The sequence below is a fragment of the Mesocricetus auratus genome, unplaced genomic scaffold, assembly GCF_017639785.1.
Source record: "Mesocricetus auratus isolate SY011 unplaced genomic scaffold, BCM_Maur_2.0 Super-Scaffold_100004, whole genome shotgun sequence".
Lineage (NCBI taxonomy): Eukaryota > Metazoa > Chordata > Mammalia > Rodentia > Cricetidae > Mesocricetus > Mesocricetus auratus.
The window spans coordinates 91971686-91998229 of NW_024429189.1; the positions used below are offsets into that span (position 1 = coordinate 91971686).

The 26544-nt window shown below is 43.1% G+C and overlaps 1 protein-coding gene across 2 annotated transcripts in view; it reads right to left on the reverse strand.

Moving 5' to 3' along the window:
• Fbn1 (fibrillin 1) overlaps positions 1-26544 on the reverse strand; it is a 202614-nt gene that overhangs the window by 91428 nt on the left and 84642 nt on the right. For both annotated transcript variants that reach the window (XR_005877372.1, XM_013112353.3), the window contains exons 7-10: positions 16182-16379; positions 12917-13042; positions 4919-5044; positions 2060-2218 (exon numbers count right to left, since the gene is read on the reverse strand). Coding sequence is in view for 1 of the 2 variants with exons in the window: in XM_013112353.3 (XP_012967807.1) it covers positions 2060-2218; positions 4919-5044; positions 12917-13042; positions 16182-16379 (609 nt within the window). In the remaining variant the exon portion in view is untranslated. The remainder of the gene's footprint in view (positions 1-2059; positions 2219-4918; positions 5045-12916; positions 13043-16181; positions 16380-26544) is intronic.

The window sequence follows — 26544 nt, forward strand, 5'->3', positions numbered from 1 at the left end:
TCTACAGACTAATGGTTTTATCCATGAGCCCTTTTACATTAAGAATAAGCAGCCAGGGATCATTTTTCTCAATAATCTTTACCTTTCTGCCTCCATTCAACCCAGAGATGAAACAAAGCTTTTTTAAAAGTAAAGAGAGAAAGGCTGTCTTCCTCACATCACCACTTGCCACAGGCAAGAGCTCAACATCACTGAAAGGTTGAAACAAACGAAAGTCGACATGCAAATTAGTTTGCATGGTCAGTCTGTTCTGCTCTATGCCTGTGTCGGGGTTATATATTTCAGCTCCCTGCAAAGTCACACACAAGAACTTGAGTCTTCCTGTGCGAGGTCTTCTGGCTGGTTTCTGCATCTACTGTCTTCCCCCTTCTACTCAAGATCTCAACACAAGGATTCCAGTCCATACTACTGATTCCAAAATTGATGTATGCAATTAAAAGGCAATTCTTCTGGTACCCAAGTCATGCATCTTGGTAGGAAGCCATGTACTTCTAAACAGTGAGAGAGTGAATAGATTTGCAGCAAATTAAGAGGAAGGGGTTTTAGGGCATAGACAGTGTATCCAAAATGCAGAACTTATTGAATCATATGTATGTATGTGCAGAGACATAGGAAGGTTATATTACTTCTTTAGTCACACATACAATTGTCAGTAATGAACTGCATTTTATTCCAACACCCATGAACTGCACTATAACCCTTGATGATAACTGTACATCCTATGAGCAGCACTGTCCAGAGCATTTCATTAACATTGAGTTCCTCCACCCCAGCTTCATTGCCACTCCTCAATTCTCTGATTTAAACAAACCTTTCAGGAACAAATTAAACAGAGCCTACAGGTCAGTTTTCAGCTAGAGTTTGTGGAGAAAAATCATACTTAATGAGCTGTAGGCTCTACCTAAATTCTCTTACAAGCAAGGTTTTTCTAAATACTATGAAAGCTCAGAGAGCTTGCGAAATCTAGTATTACAATGATGACTAAGATCTCTTAGTGAGATTTATTAACCAGCAACAGAGCAATACTTGGTTACAAATAGGCACAAAACAGAGCAGTTTATATCTTGAGCACAGAAAAAGGACAAACTAGGACTAGGGGTGATGAGGATGAGGCCACACTTCCTTCTGTGGCTATCTTGGCATGTTGGTGGATCAGAACATGTTTGCACGGATCCTTAGCCCTCTAGAGGGTATGTAACTGGCAAGGATTGTGGGAGAAGGGGTTAGAGGGTAAGGCATGAACTATGCAGATATTTTAAGGGAAAAATAACTGATTTACTTTAGAGATACTAATACTGTTTAAGGGAAATGCAACCACATAAGTTAATTAGAAAATAAAACTCATAACATCAACAATTAAAAGAACTGAATTCAAATTTGGGGACTCCAAATGCTATGCTAAATCATAAATATTTCTTTGCAAGAAAAGGTATCATTTGGGCCACCAAAGAGTCCCTGTGTTCATCCTAATGAAATATCCTGGACATCTTTCTCGACATCCTCACCAGAGACACCTTTAAGGCTATTGTCGGGTGAGCTATAATTTGGGGAATGTATATGGCAGGATCTCCCACTGGACACGTGGGAGGCCACCCCAATCATTTGGATTGCAGAACAATAAGCTTTTTAGTGGAAATGAAGGGATATGGCACACAGATAAGAAGCTATGAAGAAAAATAAAACCAGGACTCAGCAGAAAGAAGAGAAGAGTAATGACTGTTAGGGAAACAGGAGTGTATAGGGTGGGGATCTGGCCTTTATCCTACTGAACTGGTGAGCATCACAGGGCAGCCACCAAGTCCCTTAGTGAGAATAAGAGACAACAACGACTTCCTGAGAAGACTGCTGCCCCATGGTAATGAGAGAACTAAGTCACAGCAGACATAGAAACAAGTCTTTACCTGCGCATCATCTGGGGGATTCCTCCATGCCCACACTTCAGTTTCCTGGAATCTTATTTATTTACCTGGGTTTCATTTGGACCCGTACTGCACACACTGCCATGGGCTTGGAAGAGTTCTGTTGGGATATGCTATAGAAGCTATAGGTGGGCTCTTACCAGTTGATCTGATGGGACACATCTCGGGAGCGACAGTGACCCCTGGAGACCAGCACCGGCCAGCATCACAACAGCACTGCATTTTGGTTATGGACTGCGGCAGCTGGTTAGAGCAGCGTCCATTTGTCAGAGCTGTGTAGCAGTAGCCAGGGCGAACATCTGAGAGAACAACAAACACACATGATCAAGCTTGAGACACAGTCCTTTGCTGCCACACCTCCAAGCTTCACCCTGGGGCTTTGACAGACTGACCCACGAGCATATGCTATGAAGAGGAAGCTTTGAACGTCCCACCGGTCAGGATGCAATCGGAAGTGTCTTGTCTAGCCCCTTGCCCCTGAACACTGGTGCATTTGACCAAAATTCCATATTCCATACCCAAGGTGAGAATAAATGGTTAAAATCAATGTGCCATAGGAAAAAGACTAAGAAAATCACTAGTGTGTCAGACAGCTATTCCTAAAGACCTGCTTCTATATTAAATACAGTCTGGGTTGTTTTTGGTTTAAGTTACTTAAGTTGAGCTACATTAGACAAACATTTATATAAATGCATTTAAAAACAAAACTGATCTGTGGTATGGGTTTTTAGTCTAAAATTGTGCCTCTGACCTGTGAGGTTGCATCTTGAAGAGATGAGCCAATTTTCAGCCAGATCTAACGCTTATTAATCAGGTTCCCTTGTGTCCTGAGGTCTTAACTAACTTTTTTAAGGGGTTATTAATAAGTTCCAAAACATCAATGGTCACAGACTCTTAGTCCTATAGGACCCGACAGTTCTAGATGAGTTCTTTTCTTTTTGGCAAAAAAGGATTCGTTGAAAGCAACATGGGGAGGCACACTCCTATAGATCACTTTTATTGGATTACATCATGTCTGATTGTCATGACAACAGCTGACACACTGTAGTACAACTCTCAGCCACTAAAAAGAGCTCAAAACCCAGGACAAGCCTTTGAGATGTCCCTGTGAAAAGAGGGGACACATAGCAAAGTGCAAACACCTGTCTCTATCTACACAAGGGAAGGGTGTGGCGCTCCAAGTGAAACATCTATGTACAGTCTTACACACAATCAAGTTGTGAAAAGTAGATAATATCTGAAATATGCTTCTCATTTAATGTAAGATATGCAGGATTAGCATTTGTAAAGTGGAGACATTTCTGCAGTCAAAACCCCATCCATATGTGCCAACAGTCTGAATAATAAGCATCAAGCTTAGCCACAGCAGCCATCCACATACACTTAAGTCATTCTTAAGAATATAGAGGCTTCGAGTATTGATGGCTTTATTAATGAGATACATAAAGATAAACATGTATAATTTAGGGACATTTCCAAGGGCAAAGGCAAACCTAAAAAACATAGAGAAAAAAAAACATAGAGAAAGACTGAGGGTCAGCCTCACAGACACGAGTTGATTTCTTGGTGGTACTTATAACCACCAGCAAGCATAGAGTCAATCCCCAGAAAGTGTTGGTTCTGGTTCCTGTATCTCTGAGCAGATGCCTCAGCAGGAATGGGTTTTATTCCAGCCAGACCCAGGAAGAGTAGCTACAGAGGGTGTGCAGACAAGCCTGCTCTGTGAAGTCCATGGTGGGGCACCTCTCCATGCAAATGGTGGGAAATGGAAATCCTACATCCTAACTTTAAAAGCATCAAAGCTCCTAATGTTTTATATGCTAGGTTAGTAAATATTTTGGGTATGGAACTCAAAGTCTATAAAGAATGGGGAGAGATCCTCAAGCATGGTTTATATCCCAGCTTTACATGGAGTTGGTGGTCAAAACCCAACTGTAAATACTTGACCAAATTGTGAAACATGTGTGCATAACTTGCAGATGGATGGTTTCTCCTTCAGAGCAAAGCTGGGAACTTTGTTGCCATTGATAAACTCTCAATGGGTTAATGACTATTAGTTTGAAAATTAACGGATACCATGCTGTTACAGATCTGGCTGACTAGTATGTTAATGAGTTAAAGACTCTTGATCAATGTGGTAAAATGGGGACTGTTGGCGCTGAAATTACAAGCTGCTACCACAGCCATTGATTTACATTGGGTTATGGCATCAGCAGAGGACTTGAGTTTGGTTCCTAGCACCTATATCAAGAGGCTCACAACTGCCTGTTAACTCCAGCTCTGGGAGATCCAATACCCTCTTTTGTTCCCACAGGTACCTGTGCTCACAAGTGCACGAGCGTGCACGCGCACACACACACAAAATTAAAAATAAAATAAATTATTTTTTAAAAAAGAATAAATTAAACCTCCATTTAATTTCTGCCTTCATGCAACAAATCATTACAACAGATAACAGTAGAACTGTAGAACTGCCATGCCTGGCGTGTGCGTGTGTGTGTGCGTGTGTGTGTACTACCTTACCTGGAGTATGTATGCATTTATGTAGGTACATGGCTATAGTGTATGCAGAACCACTGGACACAAATTGAAGGTCACTAGTTTCCATGTCCTGGTGAAAAATACCTGAGATGTTTGAGCAAGAACATTATTTAACCAAATCACTAAGTTAAATATGACAAAGTAGATTGTATAGAAGTCAGACCAATTAAAGATTATTACATATCAGACCTAGATTAACACAGATTCTAGGAAGTGACTAAAGGTAGTCATAGTCACATAGCGTGACTACAGGCAGTCGTAGACAGAACACTGTACCTTAACTCACAGACTGAGGATATAGGCAACGAATCCATAAACAAGGACACAAGATGCCTCTGTTGCTTAGCAAGGCACTCCACCGTTGAATACATTTCCACAAACACTCGTCTTCCCCTCAACTACTCCTGTTAACAAACCTATACAGAGAGATGTTCATTGTATAAAAACCATAAACACACCTATGCATCTGGTGCCATCAGGGGAGGTGTAAAAGCCAGGGGGGCATTTGCAGAAGTAACTGCTGACTGTGTTTGTACATTCCCCGCCATCGCAGACTCCAGGAATGGTGCTGCACTCGTCGATATCTGCAATATAAAGGAGTTCCTGTTATCTGGAGGATGCAGATGAAGTGCTTGTGAAGTCAAGCCCCAAGAAGCACCTGTCTGCACCACGTAAAAGCTGCCCAGAGAAGAGCCTGATGCGACAGATGTTCCCAAGGGTTTGCCAAATTCAAGAGAGGAGCCAAATAAACCCACCCCCTTTAGAGCCTAAAGCTAACAGGCTAGCAGTGTACTTATGTTCCAAATGCATTTATTTTGAAAGCTTGCTCTCTCTTTCTATGCATATTTTCTACTACATTAAACTGCTCTGCTAATTATTCTATATCCCTCAACATTTTCTGTACTTGTTTTCAATCAGATACTTTAATCCTTCAGAGGAGACCTTGTGGCTGGAGCACCGGTTAGGAGTTTGGGACCTGCGGTGACCAGAATAGGGGTAGGAGGTACCAACTTGGTTTCTCAGGAGCACATCCAAATGAGCATGATGATAGTCCTATGTTGGAAGAATGTGTATTTGGTCAGTGAACTCCAGTAGACACTGGGTGCTCTAGCCATTTTCGTCTTCAGGGAAGAACTTACTGCTCCTGCTGTTGAGATGTGGTCAACAGACCAGCTTTGACTTTTGCTCCTGTCATGGATCATGGAGCTACATAGAGCTGCTTTGCCTGAGGTCACACCCTGCCCCGGTACCCCATATCTAATAGGAAATCATGGAAAATGGACAAAAGTCTGGTCATATCAACCCAATGAGGGGCACCTCTAGAGGCTACTTGACTCTCCACCACCCAGGGCACTTGATACCACAGTGCCCTCTGCAATCGGTTATTGCTGCTTCTGGGATATACCATAGTTCACCCAATGTGTCTTCACAATCTGTCTATTTTCCCTCTTTTTCTCACACACTAACCCTAAGGAAATTCCTTAACAAATACTCTGAGTGCTACAGAGGCCAAAGTGGGTCAGCTGCTAGGACTTAAGGGCCCTGGTCTCCAAGGAAGCAATATATGTCCCATTTGGAGAAATCTAACCATTTCCTTAAAGGGAGTTTTCAAAAGCCCAAACCTCTCACTGGCACGCACCAGTAGTGGCAAGGGAATGGAGGAGAAGAAATAGAGTGTGCACTCTTCTATCTAAGACAGACAAGATGGGCAGCCTACACTGTGCCAAGGAAAAGTGGGATTTGCCCAAGCCTCTTGGAGCAACCACTGCAGCCAGGCTGGTACTGATGACATTCAGGACAGTTTAGAACCACAAAATGAAAACACTTCCTCTCCAGTACAAGGTGTTCCTCTTTATTTAAAAAACAAAACAGGGTTCTAAGTGGACCACATTCAAGTACACCATCATACATTCAAGTGTATCCTCACTCAAGCTGACCTTATAGTCACAAAGTCAGCAGTGACACTATCTCCATGCTGTTTAGCCTCTTGAAAAGCAAAATCACCATTCTTCTATGCTAGCCTAGAGGCTGAAGCGATGTTTCACTGAGCACAGAGTCAAAGCCATGGTGCACCGGACCGTCACTGTGAATCTGTCACTGGTAAAGATAAAGCTATTCCAGGAGAGAAGCAGCCATGGCATGGTGGAAGACCCAGCACCATGCCCCAAGACTCCCCTTACAACAGCTCTGTTTTCAGTACCCTCCTGTCTTTCTGCTGCCCCACTTAACCAGAGCACAAAGTATCAATGAGTCTGCAAAACTCCAAGCTTCATTTAACACGAAGACATAACCTCAAGGCAAGACATTTGTAGTGGTGTGAATAAGAATGAACCCAACGGACTTCCATATTTTTATGCCTGGTCCCCAGTTGGTGGAACTGTTTGGGAAGCATTAGGAGGTGTGGCCTTGTTGGAGATGTGTGTCCCTGGGGGTGGCCTTCGAGGTTTCGAAAGCCCACACCATTCCCAGTCTCTCTCCTGCCCCCTCTTCCTTGTACCCGTGGATCCAGATGTGAGCTCTCAGCTACTGCTCTAGTGCCGTGTCCATCTGCCTGCTGCCATGCTCCCCACCAAGACGGCCCTGGACTTCAGCCCTCTGGAACTGTGTCACAAATTAAACACTTTATAAGTTGCCTCAGCCATGATGTTTTCTCATGGCAGTTACACAGTATGCCTTTCCAAAGGGTTCTCAAATGTTAACAACACATACTTCATAACAAAGGTCATTTGATGATCAGTCTATTAACATATGCAAATGCTAGCATTTTTGTTTAAGTCACTTAGCATAATATATCCATATCCAAAGAGATTAAGATACTACAAAGAGCAGCAGAAAGTTCTTTTGGAAACATAACTTAACTTTGGCAGGATGTGGGAACATCTTCCACATGCCAACCAGTGAGACTGGCATTGTCTGCTAAAAATAACAATGGTGAGTTCCAGTGTTGTGAGCCAGGCCATGTGGAAAATTTGAAGTCATCTGACTCTCACCACGTAGTGTGGTTATGGGACCTGATCCCCATGTGTCTGATGCTCGGGTGTGGCCCTCTCATGACTGAGGCCTGCAGAAAACTAACTTGAAATAGGAAAAGATCCAGGCCTAGAGGGGCAGGTCTCTGCTCCCAGCTATTCGGGAGTCAGAGGAAGAAGGCTCAGTGGTTGAAGGCCAGCCTAGGCTACAGAGCAAATTCAAGGCCAGCCTAGGCTACAGAGCAAATTCAAGGCCAGCCTAGGCTACAGAGCAAATTCAAGGCCAGCCTGGGCAACTTGGCAAAACTGTGCCTCAAAAGTATTAGTAAAACACAGAGTGGTGGTAGAGTGTGTTCCTGACACCCGGAGGCCAAGGTCAAGTCAAAGGGTGAGAGGAAGCAAACAGGTTCATCATTTATAGTCAGGCTAAATCCAAGTCTCCAACCGGCTAGGACCTGAGAATCCACTTTTGCTATTCGGCCTCAAATGCTACCAGTCAGGAGCTGCAGTAGAACACACACCTTAACGTTCACTTACTAAGGTGAAAGAGGATGAGACAAAATTGTCACACACGAAGGTGTGTAAAAACCTTTGAATTCCCAAATGTCCCCTCCCCTGGGATCTGCTCTCCTTCTGCCCAGTAGAGCCACAGTTGGACCTCCTCCCTCTGGTGTACTATCTTCCCAGGCTCTTACAACTCTAGGCTTATCTCCTTTTACTAGAATTTCAGGCATCCCAAGCAATAGAATCCAAAAGCGGTGACTGGAACGCGGTTTCCACAAATCAGTCTTTATCAAATGCCAGCCATAAACACACAATGGTTTGGGAGGCCTGCAAGATGCAGCAGGGACTGGCAGGCAGGCGGCAGCTACTGCAGTGTGGACGCCTTCCCAAACCTCCTCCAGGCTGGAGGGGAGAGGCAGGGCTACTGGTGTGAAGTCTCTGGTGGCTGCAGCAGCCACCACAGCTTCCTGTAGTTCCCTCCATCCTGCTGGCTGCCAGTCCTCTGCCTCACCTGCTCTCTTCAGGCTTTCCCCATTGTGCCCCACATCCCTAGCCTGGGCTCTTCTTGGAAGAAGACACTTGATGGAGCCTGTCTCAGAACTGAGGAAGATATTCCTGGACACTCAGGTGTCCAGAATTCAGTCCACCAGAGTGGCTTGACAAGGGAACCAACTGCCTGATCCTGGACGTCTCCATTACTGTTCAAGTGGGGTTAGAGGGAGCATTTATAAAACTTGTGGCAGCTGTTTAAAAGAATCAGGAGACACTACAGGTTTATGCACCCATGAACTTTATTACACAAATGCAACCTATAAGAAACATTCAATTGACAAACAGATGGCCAATGCTGTTTTAGTCACACAATGATACCATCAGTCACAGGACACAACTGGCAAGGAGTAAATGGAGAGGCAGAGTCTGGACTATGGAACTGAAAAGGGCCCCCCTACCATCTTGTTCCCAGAGACTGTACTTGGTGTAACCAAGACCTTATAGTGAACTAGTGACTTAGGCCCAGGCCCAGGCCCGGGCCCACCTTACTCACAAGACTCTTTCATCTACACCACTACTCCTTTAACTGTGCAAGGGGCTGGCTGCACTGAGCAGAAGGTGAACACTGCAGCTGAGAGTCCCTCCTGTGGTCAAACAGCCCCAGGGATGTTCATGGTGAACACTGCAGCCGAGAGTCCCTCCTGTGGTCAAACAGCCCCAGGGATGTTCATGGGTGCCAAGACGACAGAAGGCCCCAAAGCAAGTAGCCATTAGGTAAATATGGCATTACTGCCATTAGGAAAAGTCCCAAGCACCTTAACGCACGTATCAGGAGGGCATAGATGTAAGAACCACACGGTTAAATTCCTTTGTCTCATGCCATGCTCTTAGGATTGCTGGAGGCTGGGCTGATGATAACCTAAATCTCCAAACATTAAAGGTTAACTATTAACTCGAGGGACTCCTTCCAGAAATAAAACTTAATCCCTTAACTACACATTCTATTTCTTAATTTCCTCCCACAGTAACCTATGCAAATACGGACTTGGTTTCCAGAAGTGGGAGTTGCCTCTGCTCCTTCAGTCCATAGCTCCTTCAGCTCCACAGTCATCAGAAAAATCAGCAAGAAGGAGCCAGTGAGTTCTGATCCCCTTACTCAAATTACAGCTATAAATCTCAATTTTTGGCTTTTAAAATGCTTTAAATCTAACATTGAATAGCCTGGGCTTGTTAATTTACATTTGACTGCTCTAAATTGTACATATGCATTAAGTCTTATTCTACAGTGTTTTATTGGAGTTTTAGGAAGACATAACTAGAAAGGAAGAGCTCTGAAGAGGATGTTCTCATGAAAAGTCTTTGAATAAAGTCATCCTGCCGTGCAGCAGTGGGGGCTGGCATTCTGGGAATTTGCTAATACTTTCTGGACTGAAGTGGCTTTTTTATTTTTAAGGTAATATAAGAACTACACAATTTCTTCATTTCTAAGTCAAGGGAAAACACACTTAAAAAGCCAGTTACAGTGCCAGTGACATGGCATAACAAGACTGCCAAGCCTGACAACCTGGAGACTGAACCCCAAAACCCACGCAATGGAAGGAAAGAACCTCCTCCAGCAGGCTGTCCTCAGACCCTACATGTGTGCCATGGGTACAGGGCACACACATACATGTAGACCTTTCCTCCTCTCAAGTATATTGTCTCGGGTGTTGTGTTACAGTAATGCAAAGTTGGTTCACACACGTGGGCACAGAATGAAGGCACCATTATGCCAGGCCCTCTTCCCTAGCCACTTATAAAATCACTTGTCCTCTTTTTGGTTTTGTGCTAGATCTGCTAGGCTCTATCCCTTGTCACAGAGGGCAGCCTGTGCCCAAACAGTGCCATGACCCTAGTGTGCTGCCCTAATTGAAACATAGTAATAGGATTGAAGGAAAACCCAGCTTTCAGAGGGTTCTGGGAAGACTTTCTGATAATGTTTCTACCAGGACCAGTCCCAGGTCAGAGCACATGTAATACTAACAAGAAAATATCCTATCTAATGTCAATTTTGCATAGAAAAATAGGGAAGGGAAAAAACCCACTAAATTTAATGTAACTGTAGTTAGTAGAGGAAAGAGCGCTCCAGTCAGAAGGCTCTGTTCTCTCTCTGTCTTGCTGTTCCATTGTGTAGTTGAGAATTTGGTTTGTTGTCAGAAGTGCTAAATAAGTCTCAGGTTGAAAATTTAATTCATTAGATATATCACAAGTGGGTTTTTTTAGCATTAATAAAAAGGTCTGAGGGGCTGGAAATATGACTCAGAGGTTAAGAGCACTGACTGCTCTTCCAGAGGACCTGGGTTCAATTCCTAGCACCTACATGGCAGCTGACACCTGTCTGTAACTCCAGGGTCCAAAAACCTCATACAAACATACATGCAGGGAAAACATCAATACACACACACACACACACACACACACACACACACACACACACACACACAAGATCTGAGTTCCCTGTGTTTGTTTTTCAGTGTGAACATTACATTTGCATCTTCTATGTAACATACACCCATGGACTATTCCTGACTGTTAACGACTGTAATCATCAAAAAGCAAAAGATAGAAAATCACTTTTTGCCCAGGCTGGAAGTTACTGTGATTCTAGAAGACAAAACACAGGCTAGTTAGGACACAAGGTCTTCACTGCACTAAATCTTAAAGCTTGCTGTGTCTCTCATTGCTCAATATAGTAAGCTGAGAAAAGTTTAAAAATGTTAGACATACCTCATTGTTGTATGGATTCTACATGCAAGAAACTTCATTACATTGTCACAAAGGATACCCATGATAATGATTGAATATCCATACCAGAATATTTCTAGATAGTTCCAAGTATAGGGAACTGGAATGAAGGCTCGATATGGTGGCCCATGTCCTTAGTCCCAGCACTTAGAAGGGTGAGGCAGGTAGACCTCTGTCAGTTTGAGGCTAGCCTGTCCTACATAGCAAGTTCCATGATAGGCAGGGATACAAAGTAAGTGTCTCACAAAAAAGAAAAAGAAACAAATTATCAGCGATAATAGTTTTCATCTAGGAAAAAATGTCAATACAATCCACAGTGTCCAAATGAAGCCTCTGCAGCTACATGAATGGCCTCACTCAACATTCTCGACACTCAACATCATTTGTAATGTGAAAAGTGGAACAGGTCTCTGCCCCCATCAGTACCAACACTCTCTAGTGCACACAGCTACAGTTTCTGAAATCCATTCCGATACTGCCCTTTAAAACATGAGACAATTTTCTGAAGACTGGTTTCCAAAAGGAACTAAGACTGACTCATGGTCTCGCAGTTGAAATAACTGAGTATAACATATCCTTGATTGCAGCAGCAATTATAAACTATGTTAATTAATAATTTTAAAAACGACTTTAGCCCACAAGGCAATTCTATGACAACTAGGTAGTTCCATTCTGGGCAAGCCACATTAAATATCTGACTGTAGTTTACTGACCATCCTTCACATCACAAGTGGTTTTCTGTTGCTTTGACAGGCTGGTGAGTCCACAAGGAGGTTAAGAACCCAAGGAAAATCTACTTTGAGTGAATTGTTCCTTTGCTAGAGTTTAAGAAGGCAAATAACACAAGTGTGTTCACCAAAAGACATAGACTTCAAATTGAAACCCCAGGCCACACCTGGTTGGATGAGAGGCTAATAAAGGAGCAGCTTTCCCTGAGCTTGATGCAAGCTGAATCTTTGTCGCTCCAAGGCTGTCAGACCATACTCCATGTACTCCATGAATTCAGCAAAAAGAACTCAGTGCTGTCTACCCATGGTTTGGATGCTTCCATCTCAAAAACAAACTACTGCACTGGAAGCCAGCCCACTTCTGCATATAACAGTAGTACCAGATGTAAACATGTCCCCTGTGTATACATTGTAGAAGCCTACTCTACAAACTAAATACAAATAGAAAAATCTACTTCAGGTTACTTTTTTTGCTTGGTGAACATTAGGAAGCTTTCATTCAGTAGACAATACGTCATAGCCCAGAAGAGAAAATCCTAAACTCTAACTACGAGCACAAATGTTTATGTTAATATGTCACTCCCCCTCAAAATTCAACATTTTAAATAGAAAATAACAGTGGTATAATTTTGAATGGTATCTAATGATCGAATTTAAATTCATGCCTCTAGAACCATATAAAACGTGCATCTTGAACATTTTAAAACAAATATCAGCCTAAAATATTTCACGTTTTAATATTTAATTTGATTCACATGGACCTCTCATTTTGTGTCTACAAAAGTAGAACAAGCTGCAGGGGCTTTTCTGGTTCCAAAAGCATATGATTCCTGCTAGACTGTCATATTTACATATTTACATATCCCATGGGGATGACAAAGACAGAGGTCTGGGGTGTAATCTGCAAGTAAGCTTACTGTTGATGCCATCTTGTTTGCCTTCCCCGATTCCCTGTAGTTGTAAAGCATGAGGTTCTTACCTTCACATTTTTGTGACACTTCATTAAATTTGTGTCCAGCAGGGCATTTGCACTCAAAAGACCCAACAGTATTAATGCAATTTCCTCCTTGACACAGCCCAGGGATAGCCTGGCATTCGTCCACATCTGTCAGATTAGGGAAAAAAAAGACTTATTGCAGAAGAAAGCTTAACAGTTTATCCATAATTATATTTCCATATTTATGTGAAGGCATCCATCATTGGTTTTAGAATGTGACAATAACAACTGCTATGATTACATTGTGTAAAGTAAATATGGTATTAGCATAGCTTAGTCAATAATACTCGACAAGTAGGAGCCTTATCTTCCAGAAAGCTGAGGAGACTATTTCTATTAATTCTGCAGCATTCTTATACACAGAAAAGTAGAACATATGAAGATTAAAATGACTGTTTTTACTGTGTCATTTTCACCTTCAGATTGGCAATAACAACCAAAAGTATCTTAAGTTATGCTTGGAAGTCACAATGTGATACATGTCTATAAAAGCTCTCTTTAAGTGATGCATTGAATGACAAAGGTAACATAAAATTTACTTGAGGTTCCTGAGATTGCTACACAATAGCTAGTGTCTTCATACATATGTCCCTTTTACCTTCTGGAAAATTGTCTTGTATAGGAAAACTTCATCAGGGATGGAAAGGAGAATTGTGCTGGATAATTTGCAGGATTGTCAACCAGAGCAGGTACCAGGAAGGACCTTGCAAATCTCAGATCACATCCTTCCCTGTCCCTGCTAAGTCAGAGAAAGTCCATGCCTTTCCACTGTCTGCTCTCACCTCCCTCTCACCTTCCTCTTTCTGCTCCTCCCCAGGTGTCCTCAGATACACCATGGATAGATATGTTGCCTTGGAGCTTTGTAATTGTGGTCCCTCTTTTTGGAATATTCTTTCTGTTGGAGCTTCATGGTTCATCATGACTCAACTTTTGGTTTCTGTTCCAATGCCACTTTCCTCCAGCCAGTATATAGCAACATCTGGCCCCTGATTCTAAACACCAACCATCCTAATAATGATTCTGGTTTGTTCTTCAACAACATAGGCTTCCCTGAAGCAGACACTCAGTCCACCTTGCTCAATGCTCTATCTACAAACCTAGGAACTAGCCTCTGGTCCTATAGAGAGATCCTGATTAACCTTCCCAAGAGAAACCTCCTCCTCCATGACGCTGGCTGCCTGGGTTCCATTGTGAAGACAACGTATACAAGTGTATTCTTTCCATTTCTTCATTCAGCACACAGAAAATCCTGATTTGATAAATGGGAGTCTTAAATTTCTTCCTCTTGGACTATCTTGTAGACATCTGTGTGTGAGTGCAGTACCCTATTTGGGTCCTGATGTTGGGAGAAACATCAACACAACTGCCAATTGCAGGCTCTCAGCCTGCACTATTGAGAAAACTCAACCACGGTCAAAAGGGAACTAGAGGGGAAATATTTATTTGGTTATAAAAGTGCCACTATTTTAATGGAATGTCCTGATACACAAATGAACAAGTATATTGAAAGAACTGGGTTATATTTTACAGCCAGTTTTATTTTTATCTTTCACTAGAATTTTCTGAATGTTTATCAAAAAGTTACTTGAAATCCCAATTTACAGTAAGATAGACAACTCTAGATAGTTTTGTTGATCATGATATTTGGCAACAGAAAATGTGTTTGAGGGCAGTTCCCCACTGACCATGTGATCCCACACTCTGCCTACACAGGTCCCTATCAACACATTTGCCCACAGCCTACATCCGGCCCAAGGGCTAGAAACACCAGCAAGAAGAATCCTGGCCACATATAACACTTTGGGAGTTTCTCCCTTTTAGCAAAAGAAGACATTCTTTTTGCAAGTGATCATATAAGCTGCTATTTTGAAGTCATGGATTTTCAGGAAGCTAAGTTTAGTCTTTCCCACTTTAGATATTGAAGAACAGCCATGAGGGGACAGGAAGCAACCTTGGGGAAAATCCAGACTGTATGAGACTAATAAGCTGAGGAGAGTCCCTCTTCCCTCTCCTCTCCTTCCTTCTCTTACTTCTGCTGACACCCAAACCTCTGACCATCAGCTCATTGACAGGATGTTGGGGACTGAAGATCTTCCTTTCTAGTCACTGTCAAAAATTAATGGGTATTAGCGACTTCAAAACACAATGACCCACAAATTCCTCAAGGGAGATTTTTCTAAGAATGAGAAAAATAAGACATCACAGGAGAGGCTTACTCTTAGCAGTCCTTGGCGATTCTAGAATTTCAGAACCCATTCTGGCTGTTCCTGACAGCCAGTGGGACACATTCAAGGACATCCAGGGGAGTGGTACCCAGGAGCCAGACACATGCAATTCAGAGCAGCCCACAGCACAGAGAGAGTCACTCAAATCCTTCTCTCCTGTATCCTAGCACGTGGGGCAGAGCCGAACTACTGCCTACTTCCCTCAGAGAAACACAGTTTCTGGATTTTATGAAAATATTGCAGTTATCTAAAAGAAAGTACTGCAGACGTCTCAAGGAAGGGGAGATAGCCTGGGAGTCCTGGGCCCATCAGTTTGGCGTGGCGTGGCCTCTGTTCACTTCCTCCTCTTTCCTGCCAGACATCCAGACAATGAAAGAATTTACACAGCTGGGGGAACTGAGTCCAAGCCAAAACCAGGATTCTAGGGGAGGGGAGAAGAGTGCTAAGGCAACATCTGGGGGTATTTAAAACAGTGAAACCAATTCTAATTTATTTCGGACTTGTTAAAAAAAAACAAACATAATGTAGCATGTCGAATGTCCAGAGGAACAATTTTCTTCAGGTCAGTTAAGTACAGCCTCGAGCTCAGGACTCAAGAGTTTCAAATGAAGAGAAAACAACAACTGCCACCTTGTTCACTGTGTTCCTACACGGCACCGCCATCAGGCCCGGCATCGCCCCCACACAGTTGCTACTCCTGTGCCAGATGGACATGGAACCACTCCTGGGCCAGAGGGGCCGTTGGCAAGGCAGACAGACTTAGTCAATCTTCCCGGCTCTAAGAGCCATGCTACTGAGGCTTCAGCTGCACCCTCTGGCGGGGGACAGGACACTTTTAGCAGCTGGGCTCTACCCTCAGGCAGGATGGGGCACTTGCAGCAGCTGGGTTGTACCCTCAGGCAGGGGACCGGGCACTATTAGCAGCTGGGCTGTACCCTTAGGTAAGGGTCAGGGCATCTCCACAGCTTCAGAATGACCCTCCAGTGAACAGGACGCGTTCCTTGTCATTCTTGCTACATTACCTTGACAAGCTCCGGTGCGGATGTTGGGAATGAAGCCACGACGGCAGGGGTGAGGCTGGGCAGGACACATCTCACAGGGGTGGCCCCAGGCTCGGCCCACTGTGGCACAGCAGAGTGTTTTGGTGCAGACAATCCCGCTGAGCTGTCCCTGGCACATCTGGTTGCTAACCACAGTAAAACACGGACCTGTTCTGTAATCTGAAAATACAGAGTTAGACTCTCGTCAGTGTTCAGAAGACCAAGGACCAGCAACACAGAGGGTCAGCTGTGCCCCCATCCTACGCAGCTCCAAGCTCAGACGCAATCTTCCTGCAGTTCCCACATAGGTTACTTTTGTAAAGTCGAGTGGACCTTTCCACATCTAAACCCATATATACATATGTACATAATATAGTCTACATCTGAAAGAAAACAGGCAATCATTGTATTACTGCCTGACCCTAGGTTATTTTGCTCTCATAAGATCTCCAACTCCACCCATTTTCCTGAAAATGACAAATTTTGTTCTTCTTTGCGGCTGACTAAAACTTCACTGTTTATATATACCACATTTCTCAATCCGGAAGCTGATTCCGTGACTTGGCTGTTCTATAAGCATGATGTGTAGGTGTTTCGGTGGTGTGCTCACTTAGACCTTTTTGGATATACACCCAGGAGTGGGACAGCTGGACACCTGTGTTCATTTCCTATCCCGGCAGTGGTGTGTAAAGGTTCCTTCCCTCTGTATCCTCACTAGTACATGTTAGTTTCTGTTTTCTCTTTTTTATTTTAAAATTTTCAAGACAGGGTTTCCCTGTGTAGCTTTCGAGTCTGTCCTGGAACTAGCTCTTGTATATCAGGCTGGTCTAGAACTCAGAGATCCACCTGCCTCTGCCTCCCAAGTGCTGGGATTAAAGGTGTGCACCACCTACTCTGACTGGGGTGAGATGGAATATCAGTGTTGTAGCCTTTTCTGGAGGCCAAAGAATGTGCAACTTTTTTTTGCATGTATTTTTTTGCTATTTGCACTTCTTTTGGAAGCTGTCTTATCAGTTAATTTGCCTCTTTATTATTGAATGCTTTGGCATTTTTGATGTTCAGTATTTTGAATTCTTTATATATTATGAACATCAGTTTCCTGCAGGCTCTTTACTCCATTATTTTTTCCTTTATAATTTAATATTTTACCATGTACTTTTTATTCAAAATGAAGAAATTAGACAATTAGGAAGGCAATGACACATAAATAAGAAATCTAACTATATACTAACTCTTGATTATATACAAACACATTACATATAATCTACAATGTGTGCATTACTTAAACTACAACATAATGATTATAATCTTGTTTGCGAAAAAAAATCTTGGTTTTCTTTCAGGAAACATTATCCAAAATAGTTCTCCAAGTAATTTAGTAGTAGTACAAAATATGAGTTTTAGTGTTGCCTAACTTTCTTCAACCTATGATGTAATTTATTCAATCAGTGTCTTACTATGTATCATTGAAATCACTTCCAATTCTTCATTATTATACATAGTGTTAAGTGTATTTAGCTCATGCAATAGCCATCAAGATTTGTCTCATTTTATGTATCTTAAAACAAGGCCAGAGTCGCACAATATTTCTACACTTGATCTTAGCCAAAAGGCCGAGAAGCAATTGTCCCACAATATTTCTATGTGCTGTAACAGGGCAGAAAACGTAGGTCCGTCTTCTCTTTCTTGCTAATTTACTGAGGCAAGTACAAATGCTTTGACCAAACAGATTTGTACTAGCATGCCATTTCAACTGTTTTTGCAAATGCATTATCAGATGTAGATTTTAACTAAAGAGTTTCCCTTCATCACTGCTTGTATCTGTGCTCATTTCAATAATACTCTATGGGAAATCATATGCATGAGTGATGCAAACATTCAGAGCAACGTGAACTCAGTGTTTTGTGGGTAGCACCAACAAAGTCCAGGAACATCACACGATGCCAAGAAAAGTTCACTTCAGCCCTGCACAACACTGCTTCCAGACCTCAGATGTGAATTCCTGCTTAGAAGCTCTTAACAAAAAGAACTTTCACAACTTTTCCAGAGTCAACATGAAATGTTGAAATACAGGGAACAGTATGAAACACAGGGAACAGCAACAATGCCTGTTAATTTCCACCATGTCCATTAGGCAACTCTACAGCCCACATATAGATCCATGCTAGACAGAGACTGTGTCTCATTGATGCTGTTGTAATATCTTACTGTTGTCTTCCATGGAAATTGTTATTCTTAATGCAAGTAAAACATGCTATTAGAGAGATTTTCTATTTGCAAACCACTCTACAATTACTTCCTTATGAGAGCTCCATGAATTAGGGCACCATGCCAGCTCTTTCCAAATGAAAAATGAAAAATTAGTTGTTATCAGCTAGTTTGCTCCAGTTTGTATCTCTCTGGGACATCTTGCCTTCTGTGTGATCCATTGTGTGTGGGTAGTTCAAATGCTGCCCTCTAGTCTTATTAGTTTGACCTCTAGGATTGAGAGAGTTTGATTTTGTTAACCCACTAGAAAGAAGGCCCAGAAGTTAAAAGCGTGTACTGCTCTTGCAGAAGACCCCAGTTCAATTTCCAGGTCAGAGGATCCCTGTCAGGTGGCTCACAACCATCTGAAACTCTGGTTCCAGGGGCATCTGATGCCTCAGCGGAAACCTGCATTCATGGGTACACACCCACACCCATATAGACAAATTTACAATTGAAAATAATTTAAAATTTTATTAGATTGATTGGAGGAGGGGGCTTTGGTAAGTGTGCCACTTTGCACAATATGGAAATCACATGACATCTTGGGGTAATCATTCTCCTCAACTACTGTATGGGTCCTAGAGATTGAATATGGTAAGTATGTTTACCCACTGAGCCACCCTGCCCAGGCTCCATTTTTGGCCATATAGCTGTGGCCCCGGATGCCCAGCTCACTCCCAACTCTGCAGTTCTGAATGCTTGGACTGCAGGATTAGTTCTCTTTTCTTCATAATCAGACTTCATCCTGATGCAAACTCATCATTGACAGGCAGAGCGTCCCTGTGGTCAGTAAATTCTTGTCACTCATGCCCAGTCACTGAACCACAAGCTACAGAGAATCAGAAGGATGTAATTTTGGGTACTAGGCTCCAATTATTTTAAAACCTTTCCTTTCATAAAAATTATATATAGTAGATTAAGATATCAATTTATTCATGACAGAGAAGTCAGAGCAGGCATGCTTCTCCTAGGAAAGCTGGCCAATAGGATTTCAATTCAACCCTCAGAGCAAGGACTTGAGAAAACTTCTAAAGAAAAAGAAAGAGGGAAAGCCCCAGGATCCTAAGCAGAAGCAGTTTCATTGCTGCTGTTGCTGTTTCTGATTCAGCCATCTATCCTTGGCACATCCCAGATCACTTAAGAAGTTTTTGCAAATTATTGGTGCCAGGAGTCCTGCCCCTGCTCCAACCAGACTCACCATGGACTCTTACTACTCTACAAGTTATGTCATGTGATAATTTGTCATTAAGTTATTCCCATAAATGAGATGTTCAGTAGTAGGCCTATATTAAAACAGAATAAAATAGAAAATAAATGCTTATGTTAGCAAAGAAGTCATAAAAATATACTGATTAAAAATATCCCTCTGCAGATTCACCCATATGAGATACCCAGTAGTCATCTTCAGAGAGACAGCAGAATGGAGGTTACCTGGAGCATGGGTGAGGAAGGAAAGGAGGATTTGTGCTTAGTTGAGTATGGAGCAGTTGGGAAAATACCAAACAACTCTTGGTGGAGATCGCCTTCATGAAAGGATGGTACCAATTCCAGAAGCCATGGGTTATCAAACAAAATTCCCAGTGCCAAATATGGGATACTTCCTCATGAATTGTTGGTCAGGAAGGCCCCAAAAGCTCCCAGAAGAACACAGGTTATTGCCTTAGTCTTGGTTGACCACCAGAACTGAATGGTAAGATCTTATTGCTGAAGATACCACATAGCTTTGTTAGAAGGCAGAGGGAAATCAAGCTGCAACTGAAGCGAAAGCTTCCTAGCTGATGGCTGACTTTCCTAAGCCAGAATGTGCTACCCAGGCCACTGCGGGAGAAAAGCCATCAACAGTTTTCCCCAGCTGTGAACTTTTCCTGCTACAACACTAACCTGCCAGGTAAGCTGTGCACACTGGTGCAATAATAATGGTGTGACTGTTGTGATAACCTACTGCTTTCTGACTGTATCTGAGGTCCACTCCACACTCCATGCCTAGAGTTGTGGGCCTGGTCAAAGGTCCATGATTTGGGACACTACAGGCCTGAGGGGTGTGAGTCTATTGCTTCCATTTTGCTAAATGGACATGTTGTCAAACTGTCTCCTAAATACTTGTTTATATCCATAGATAACCTTGATCAGAGAGGTTCTATTTTTGCAGAAATGGATGTAGAAGTTCCTGGCTGTTCAAGGTGCGAAGGACAAATGACTGTTGAGTTCTCAGTCCCAATAGGGATATCTGTATCTTGAAAGAGGGGTTGGAAAGAATGTAGGGCCTGGGCAATGGGGAGGAGGACTAGGAAATACTGTTTTCTGGGAATGATATGGAGAGTGCGATCTTTAACTCACAGCAGCTACAGTTGATTGCACTGGGACTACACAGGATTAGGCCTCTCTCGATATGGGAGGATCTCATGGAACCTAGCCCCTCTCTGAGGAAATGTTAGTTGCCTATAGTTTCTGAGAGAGTGGAGGCATTGTCTTCAGTGGTGTAGCCATTGGTGAGTTCCCCATGTTCCAGTGGACAGCTCAACACCGTGCCCACATGTCTGGCCCACAAAACAAAAATCAAACAAAGGACATAAAAATGAGAGAGGAACTTTTTTCCTGTGTTTCAAAGCTTTATATATAATTTTTGGTTTGGTTTGGTTTTCTTTTTATTTACTTTTTTTCATTTTACATACCAATCCCAGTTCTCTCTCCCACCCCATACTTCCCCCCTTCCCAATACCCTCCCCTGCTGTCCACACCTCAGAGGGAATAAGGCCTTCTTTGGGGAGTAAACAAAATCTGGCATACCAAGTTGAGGCAGGCCTTGGCCCTCCCCCCTGTATCAAGGCTAAGTAAGGTATCCCTCCACAGGGAACCGGCTCCAATGAGCCAGTTCATGTACCCGGGATAGGTCCTGGTCCCACTGCCAGCTACACCCCCCCAAAAAGATCAAGCCTGTCACCACATGCAAAGGGTCTAGTTTGGTCCCATGTAGGTCCTTCAGTGTCCATCCATAATCCATGAGTTCCCACTAGCTCAAGTCAGTTGTCTCTGTGGTTTTCCCCATCATGGTCTTTACCCCCCCCCCTTGCCTCTTCAACTGAACTCTAGGAGTTGAGCCCAGTGCTTGGCTGTGGGTCACTGCATCTGCTTCCATCAGTTACTGGATATAGGTTCAATGCTGACAATTTGGGAAGTCACTAATCTGATTAAAGGGGAAGGCCCATTCAGGCAGAGAGGGACACTTTAAAGAGTGGGGTTGACAGTGGTGGGAGAGATATCAGAGGGTGGAGGGATGAGGGCAACCAGAATCCATTATACACATGTATGAGACAGTCAAGAACGAATTTAACTTAAAAGGGAGGCTCTGGAAACGGATAGTGGTAATGGTTGCCCAACAAGTTGAATGAACATGGATAGTGGTGATGGCTGCCTGACAAGGTGAATTTACTGAAAGCTACCGAACTGCCCATCTAAAATGGTCACATTGGTAAATTTTATTTTATGTGCATTTTAGAAAAATAAAAAAGATCACACTGTATACAACAAAGCATTTATATGAATACTTGGGTCTAAGGAGTAGACTTTAGAATCAAAGCTTCTTTACTCATTCAACAATCTTTACTTGAGTAGCTGTGCTGTATCAGCGAGGAGCGCAGTGAAGACCCTGCACACATGGAGTTCACAGGCCACTATAGGAGGTGGTCAATAAATGGGTAAATATTTTATATAGTTTCAGAGCCAGCAAGATTGGTGCTTGGTGTGTATGCCTAATGACCAAGTTTTCTTCCTGGAACCCATATAAAGGTGGAAGGAATCAACTCCATAGGATTTTTCCTTTAGCTTCCACACACATGCCATAGCACATTCATCCCCTATATACACACACACACACACACACACACACACACCATATACACACAAAAATACTACAGTTAACAGAACAAGTGTAAAAAATAAAAAATAATTCCAGATATGAAGTTGTGGTTTAGTCTACGAGTGGTTGCTGTGGCAGAGGAACTGGGGATGGCAGTCTTGGGGAGATGATCAAAGAAGACTGAAAGGAGGTGACAAAGGAGGAGCAGGCCTAGAGGATGAGAACAAGCCGCACACAACATAGCACAGGCTTCCCAGGCATTAGCAATAGCAAGAGTGGTGGGCCTGAGCTGGGAGGCACCTGGCTTCATTGGCGATAAGAGACCCCCAACCAGAACAGATGCTAAGGGGACACCATGATTGCACATTAGACAGGGGCTGAATTTCACAGGAGGCTACAGGACACAGTGAGGAGTTTGGATTTATCTCTAAGGTAGCAGAAAGTCGCAATTGGACATTACTTTAAGGGGGGGGAGGCTGTCTAGTATGCCCCCTCTCGGAAACAGGAAGCCTTGCAAGGAGGCCACTGAAGGACTTTGACATCAGCCGTGACTTGGCTGTGTAGGAATGAGCAAAGGCGATGGATGGCAGACGCTCTTGAGCAACAGGATCACCAAGGCTGGCAGTGGATTAAGTGAGTGGTGAGGGAAATGACATCAGAGACCCTGGCCTTCCAGCTCCTTTATTAAAATAGAGAAACTGAGAGGCTAGATTCTGGTAACAGTAAGTCTTAAAATTTGTCCACTTTTACAACAAAGGAGTTACTATAGGATAAGTGATTAGAGCTGAGGAGGCTGGCCCTGCGTGCAAGGGTGTGGTATGTAAACCTGATGCTGTCAAGACAGAATAAAACCTCATTAAATCATATCTTGACCTATATACTCTGACCATCTTGCTGAATTTATTTTTCTTCTTTTCCCTTTAGTAAATAATCATTTGCTCATGCCATAGATGTATGGCTAAGACTCTTCAAATGCATTTGGCCATTTCTCACAGAAACCTGAGTATTAAGTACAGACCAGCGATGTGTAATGGAACCCTGGCCTTGTGGGAGGGATGGGCTGCCTCCAGAACAATTTCATTGCTGCTTTCAACAATGGCAGGCATGGGAACCCAAGACCACTAGTGTGTGAGCTGCCAGCCCAGCGTTCACTCCGCAGTAAATGGATACACACCGCATTCCCTTGCTATCATTAATCCTGAGAGGTCTAATAGAAAGTGTAAATATAGGATAAAAGTTCATCCATTATCAACTGCACCTGAGAAACGTCTCATATAAATATGAACTTTCTGTAATTATCAAGCCAGGCTATTAGATCGTTTACATATACTGGTTGGCAAGTGTCATTTCTTGAGTTGGCATTTTACCAAATATGCACTACTTGCTCATGGAGTTTATAAGTTGCTGCTCTTTCTCTCTCTTTCTCTCTGTCCCTACCTCCCCCTCCCTCTCTCCTCTCCCCCCTTAATATAAAGTACCATATAGCTTGGGACACTTGAGTGAACTGTGTGGGATTGAATGTAGAAGAGATGGAAGAAGTGCCAGGCGGTGGTGGCACACACCTTTAATCCCAGCACTTGGGAGGCAGAGGCAGGCGGATCTCTGTGAGTTCGAGGCTGGGCTGGACCGATAGCCTCCAAAACAATACAGAGAAACCTTGTCTTGTAAAAACCAAAAAAAATAAAAAAAAAAGAAGAAGAAGAGATGGAAGAAGCAACAGGCCCAAATCTGGTGATGCAGATTCAATTAAGTGACAAAAAAGAAAAAAACCCACCTCCCAAACACTGCAAAACTGATTTAAAGAAGATACATGGACTTTCTCAAAGTTTGGGCACACTGGAATCCTGGTGGCTAGTGTCAGTCTTGCTTCATGGCAACCTACACTTAACCACGGGTGCTTGGATTGAGAACATGTCACTACAGGACTGTCATGGCCTCTGTGAGGCCTTACTAGAAACAAAGTTTGACTTGGCTGTAAGTGATAACTGTTTTAAAGCAGAAATCACACAAAGTGTCCTACCCTTTGGAATTAGTCACTGTGTCACAGGCAGCTCAGGTAAACCATCAGCTATTAACAATAAATGGCATAGACAGAGGGGCCTTACTGGTTTCCCTGTAGCCAGCAGGAGAATGTTGTGTAGCTCAGAAACTTCTGGAAATGAAAAGCCACAGGAGGAAAGTGAATATGGTAAAAAAAATAATGAGAGACCCCATTGAAAGTAGTCTAACATGCCCCCAAGGGACAAGCTGAAGACCTCAGAACCATGGCAGCCAATTTTCCAAGGGCAGCAAGTGGTTTCTAATGGTTTTCTTAGGCCATCTGATACCATAGGAAAAGCAAGAAGCTATAGGCAAGTCAGGAGGTCTGTGTGCCAGTGTCAGGTCAGCTTGAGTTAGAAGTCCCACAGGTTTGCAGGGATCAGAGAAGCCAAGAGGTGATCTGTGGATGTGGGTGGGTGCTGCAGGCCCCTCTGTGGGCCTGAGACAGGAGAGTGGTGGGCATTGGCTAGGTGGGAAAATGAGTCATTTCTATCTTACAGAAGGGACAGTTTGTAGAAAAATGGCTCGCAAGTGCTCCGTCACACATTTGATTACTTCATAAATCAATAGCCATAGTCCAGCTTTTCAGGCCACAGACTTGTGAGAGGACACAGCACCTTTCACATTCCACACTTGGTGTGAGACACAAGACCCAGAAATACCTGCCCCTCCTCTGTAAACTGCTGGCCACGGAGGTAGCCCCCTTTCCTGTCACCTGCAGAAGAGAGTGTACCTGGCATCAGAGTCTGAGGTACCTGGTGCAGGGCCCTCCCATTTCAGCTCTGGATTCTTCCCTAATTTGTTGCCACTCTCCAGAGACTCTGGGTGAACTTGTTCCTCAGCTTGTCTAAACACTTCCTATCCATGGGTCTTTGCAAATGCCATCTCCTCCTTTCCTCTCTCTATTTTCTAGAAAACTCCTCCTCCTAGAAGATTTGCCTATTTCCTCCTCTACCCTCCGTAACCCTGATTAAACTCTATGGGAATAACTCAGGAATAGAACTATCCTTTATCATACTATGAGCCTTAAGGATAAATATTCTGTCTTACTAAACTATGTATTTCAACTGCCCAGAGTAGTTGCAGGCTCATAAAAATCATAAACAAAAAATAATGAAAAAGATCTATTTTAAGTAAGTATAAATTACCCAATGTTTTGTACTATTCTCTTTTTTACTCAGGCACAACAAACTATATTCATGTTCCATTCCATTTATCTCTCTGAGTTTCACTGAGGCTGTGGACAAAATCAGCCTTGACATCAGTTTTCTCTGACTCCTGAGCTAGCAAGTGAAACTGTGCACATACAATACCTACTATAGTCATCTGTCTTCTTTTCCCCTAGATTTATCATCAACAGACTCTGTCGCTCTTAGAAACAGATGATGCCACCAACTCAGACCCCAACGAGACTCGTGCTCTGGTCCTAAGTAATCTCTTCACTCTTGCTTGATCCTCTTGTGCCCACCACAGTTGAGAATTTAAAAATACAGCAAAAATAAACATAACAGGAATTCCGACTGGATTCAAGGCTGGTTCCACAGAAGGGAACCCACACCCAGTACTGTACCTGATCAAAACCCATGCCAATAAAGATCACACACACCCCACCCCCAGAAGAGACTGAATACTGTTCTTTAGGTAAATTGACATAGCATCAAACTCCCTTCTAAATATTTATGTTGATACTCGCAGACAAATGCTACCCTCAGCTTTAGCCATGAAAGCCTCTTTTTCAGTTAACAAGCAGATAGACGATCCACTACCTAAACAATTCCTATCTCCCTGGCCACCTTCCAGTTAGGAGTGAACTTTTACGCAGGACTGACCAATAAGATATGGGCGGAGGCCTAAAGAGGATAGAACCCAGGAATGTTTTACACTGTCTGATAAAATGAGATAAGTCCATCTGGGCTACTCTGACCTCGTCTCTTTCATCTTTCCAGAAGACATGATGTTGGGAGTAGTACATTACCAACTTGTAGACACGAGGACAGATCTGCACGTACTAAGATGACAAACAGAAAGAAAGGAACACTTGGGTCCTTGATAACATTTCTGAGCATCCGGACCACTGCTTCCTGCATTCACCTCCCTGTCCCCTCCACTGCTCTCCTTCACTCTCCCTCCCTCTTTCCTTCCCTTCCTTTCATTTCTCCTCTCCCTCCTTCTCCCTCTCTGTCTTCTCCCTCCCTCTCT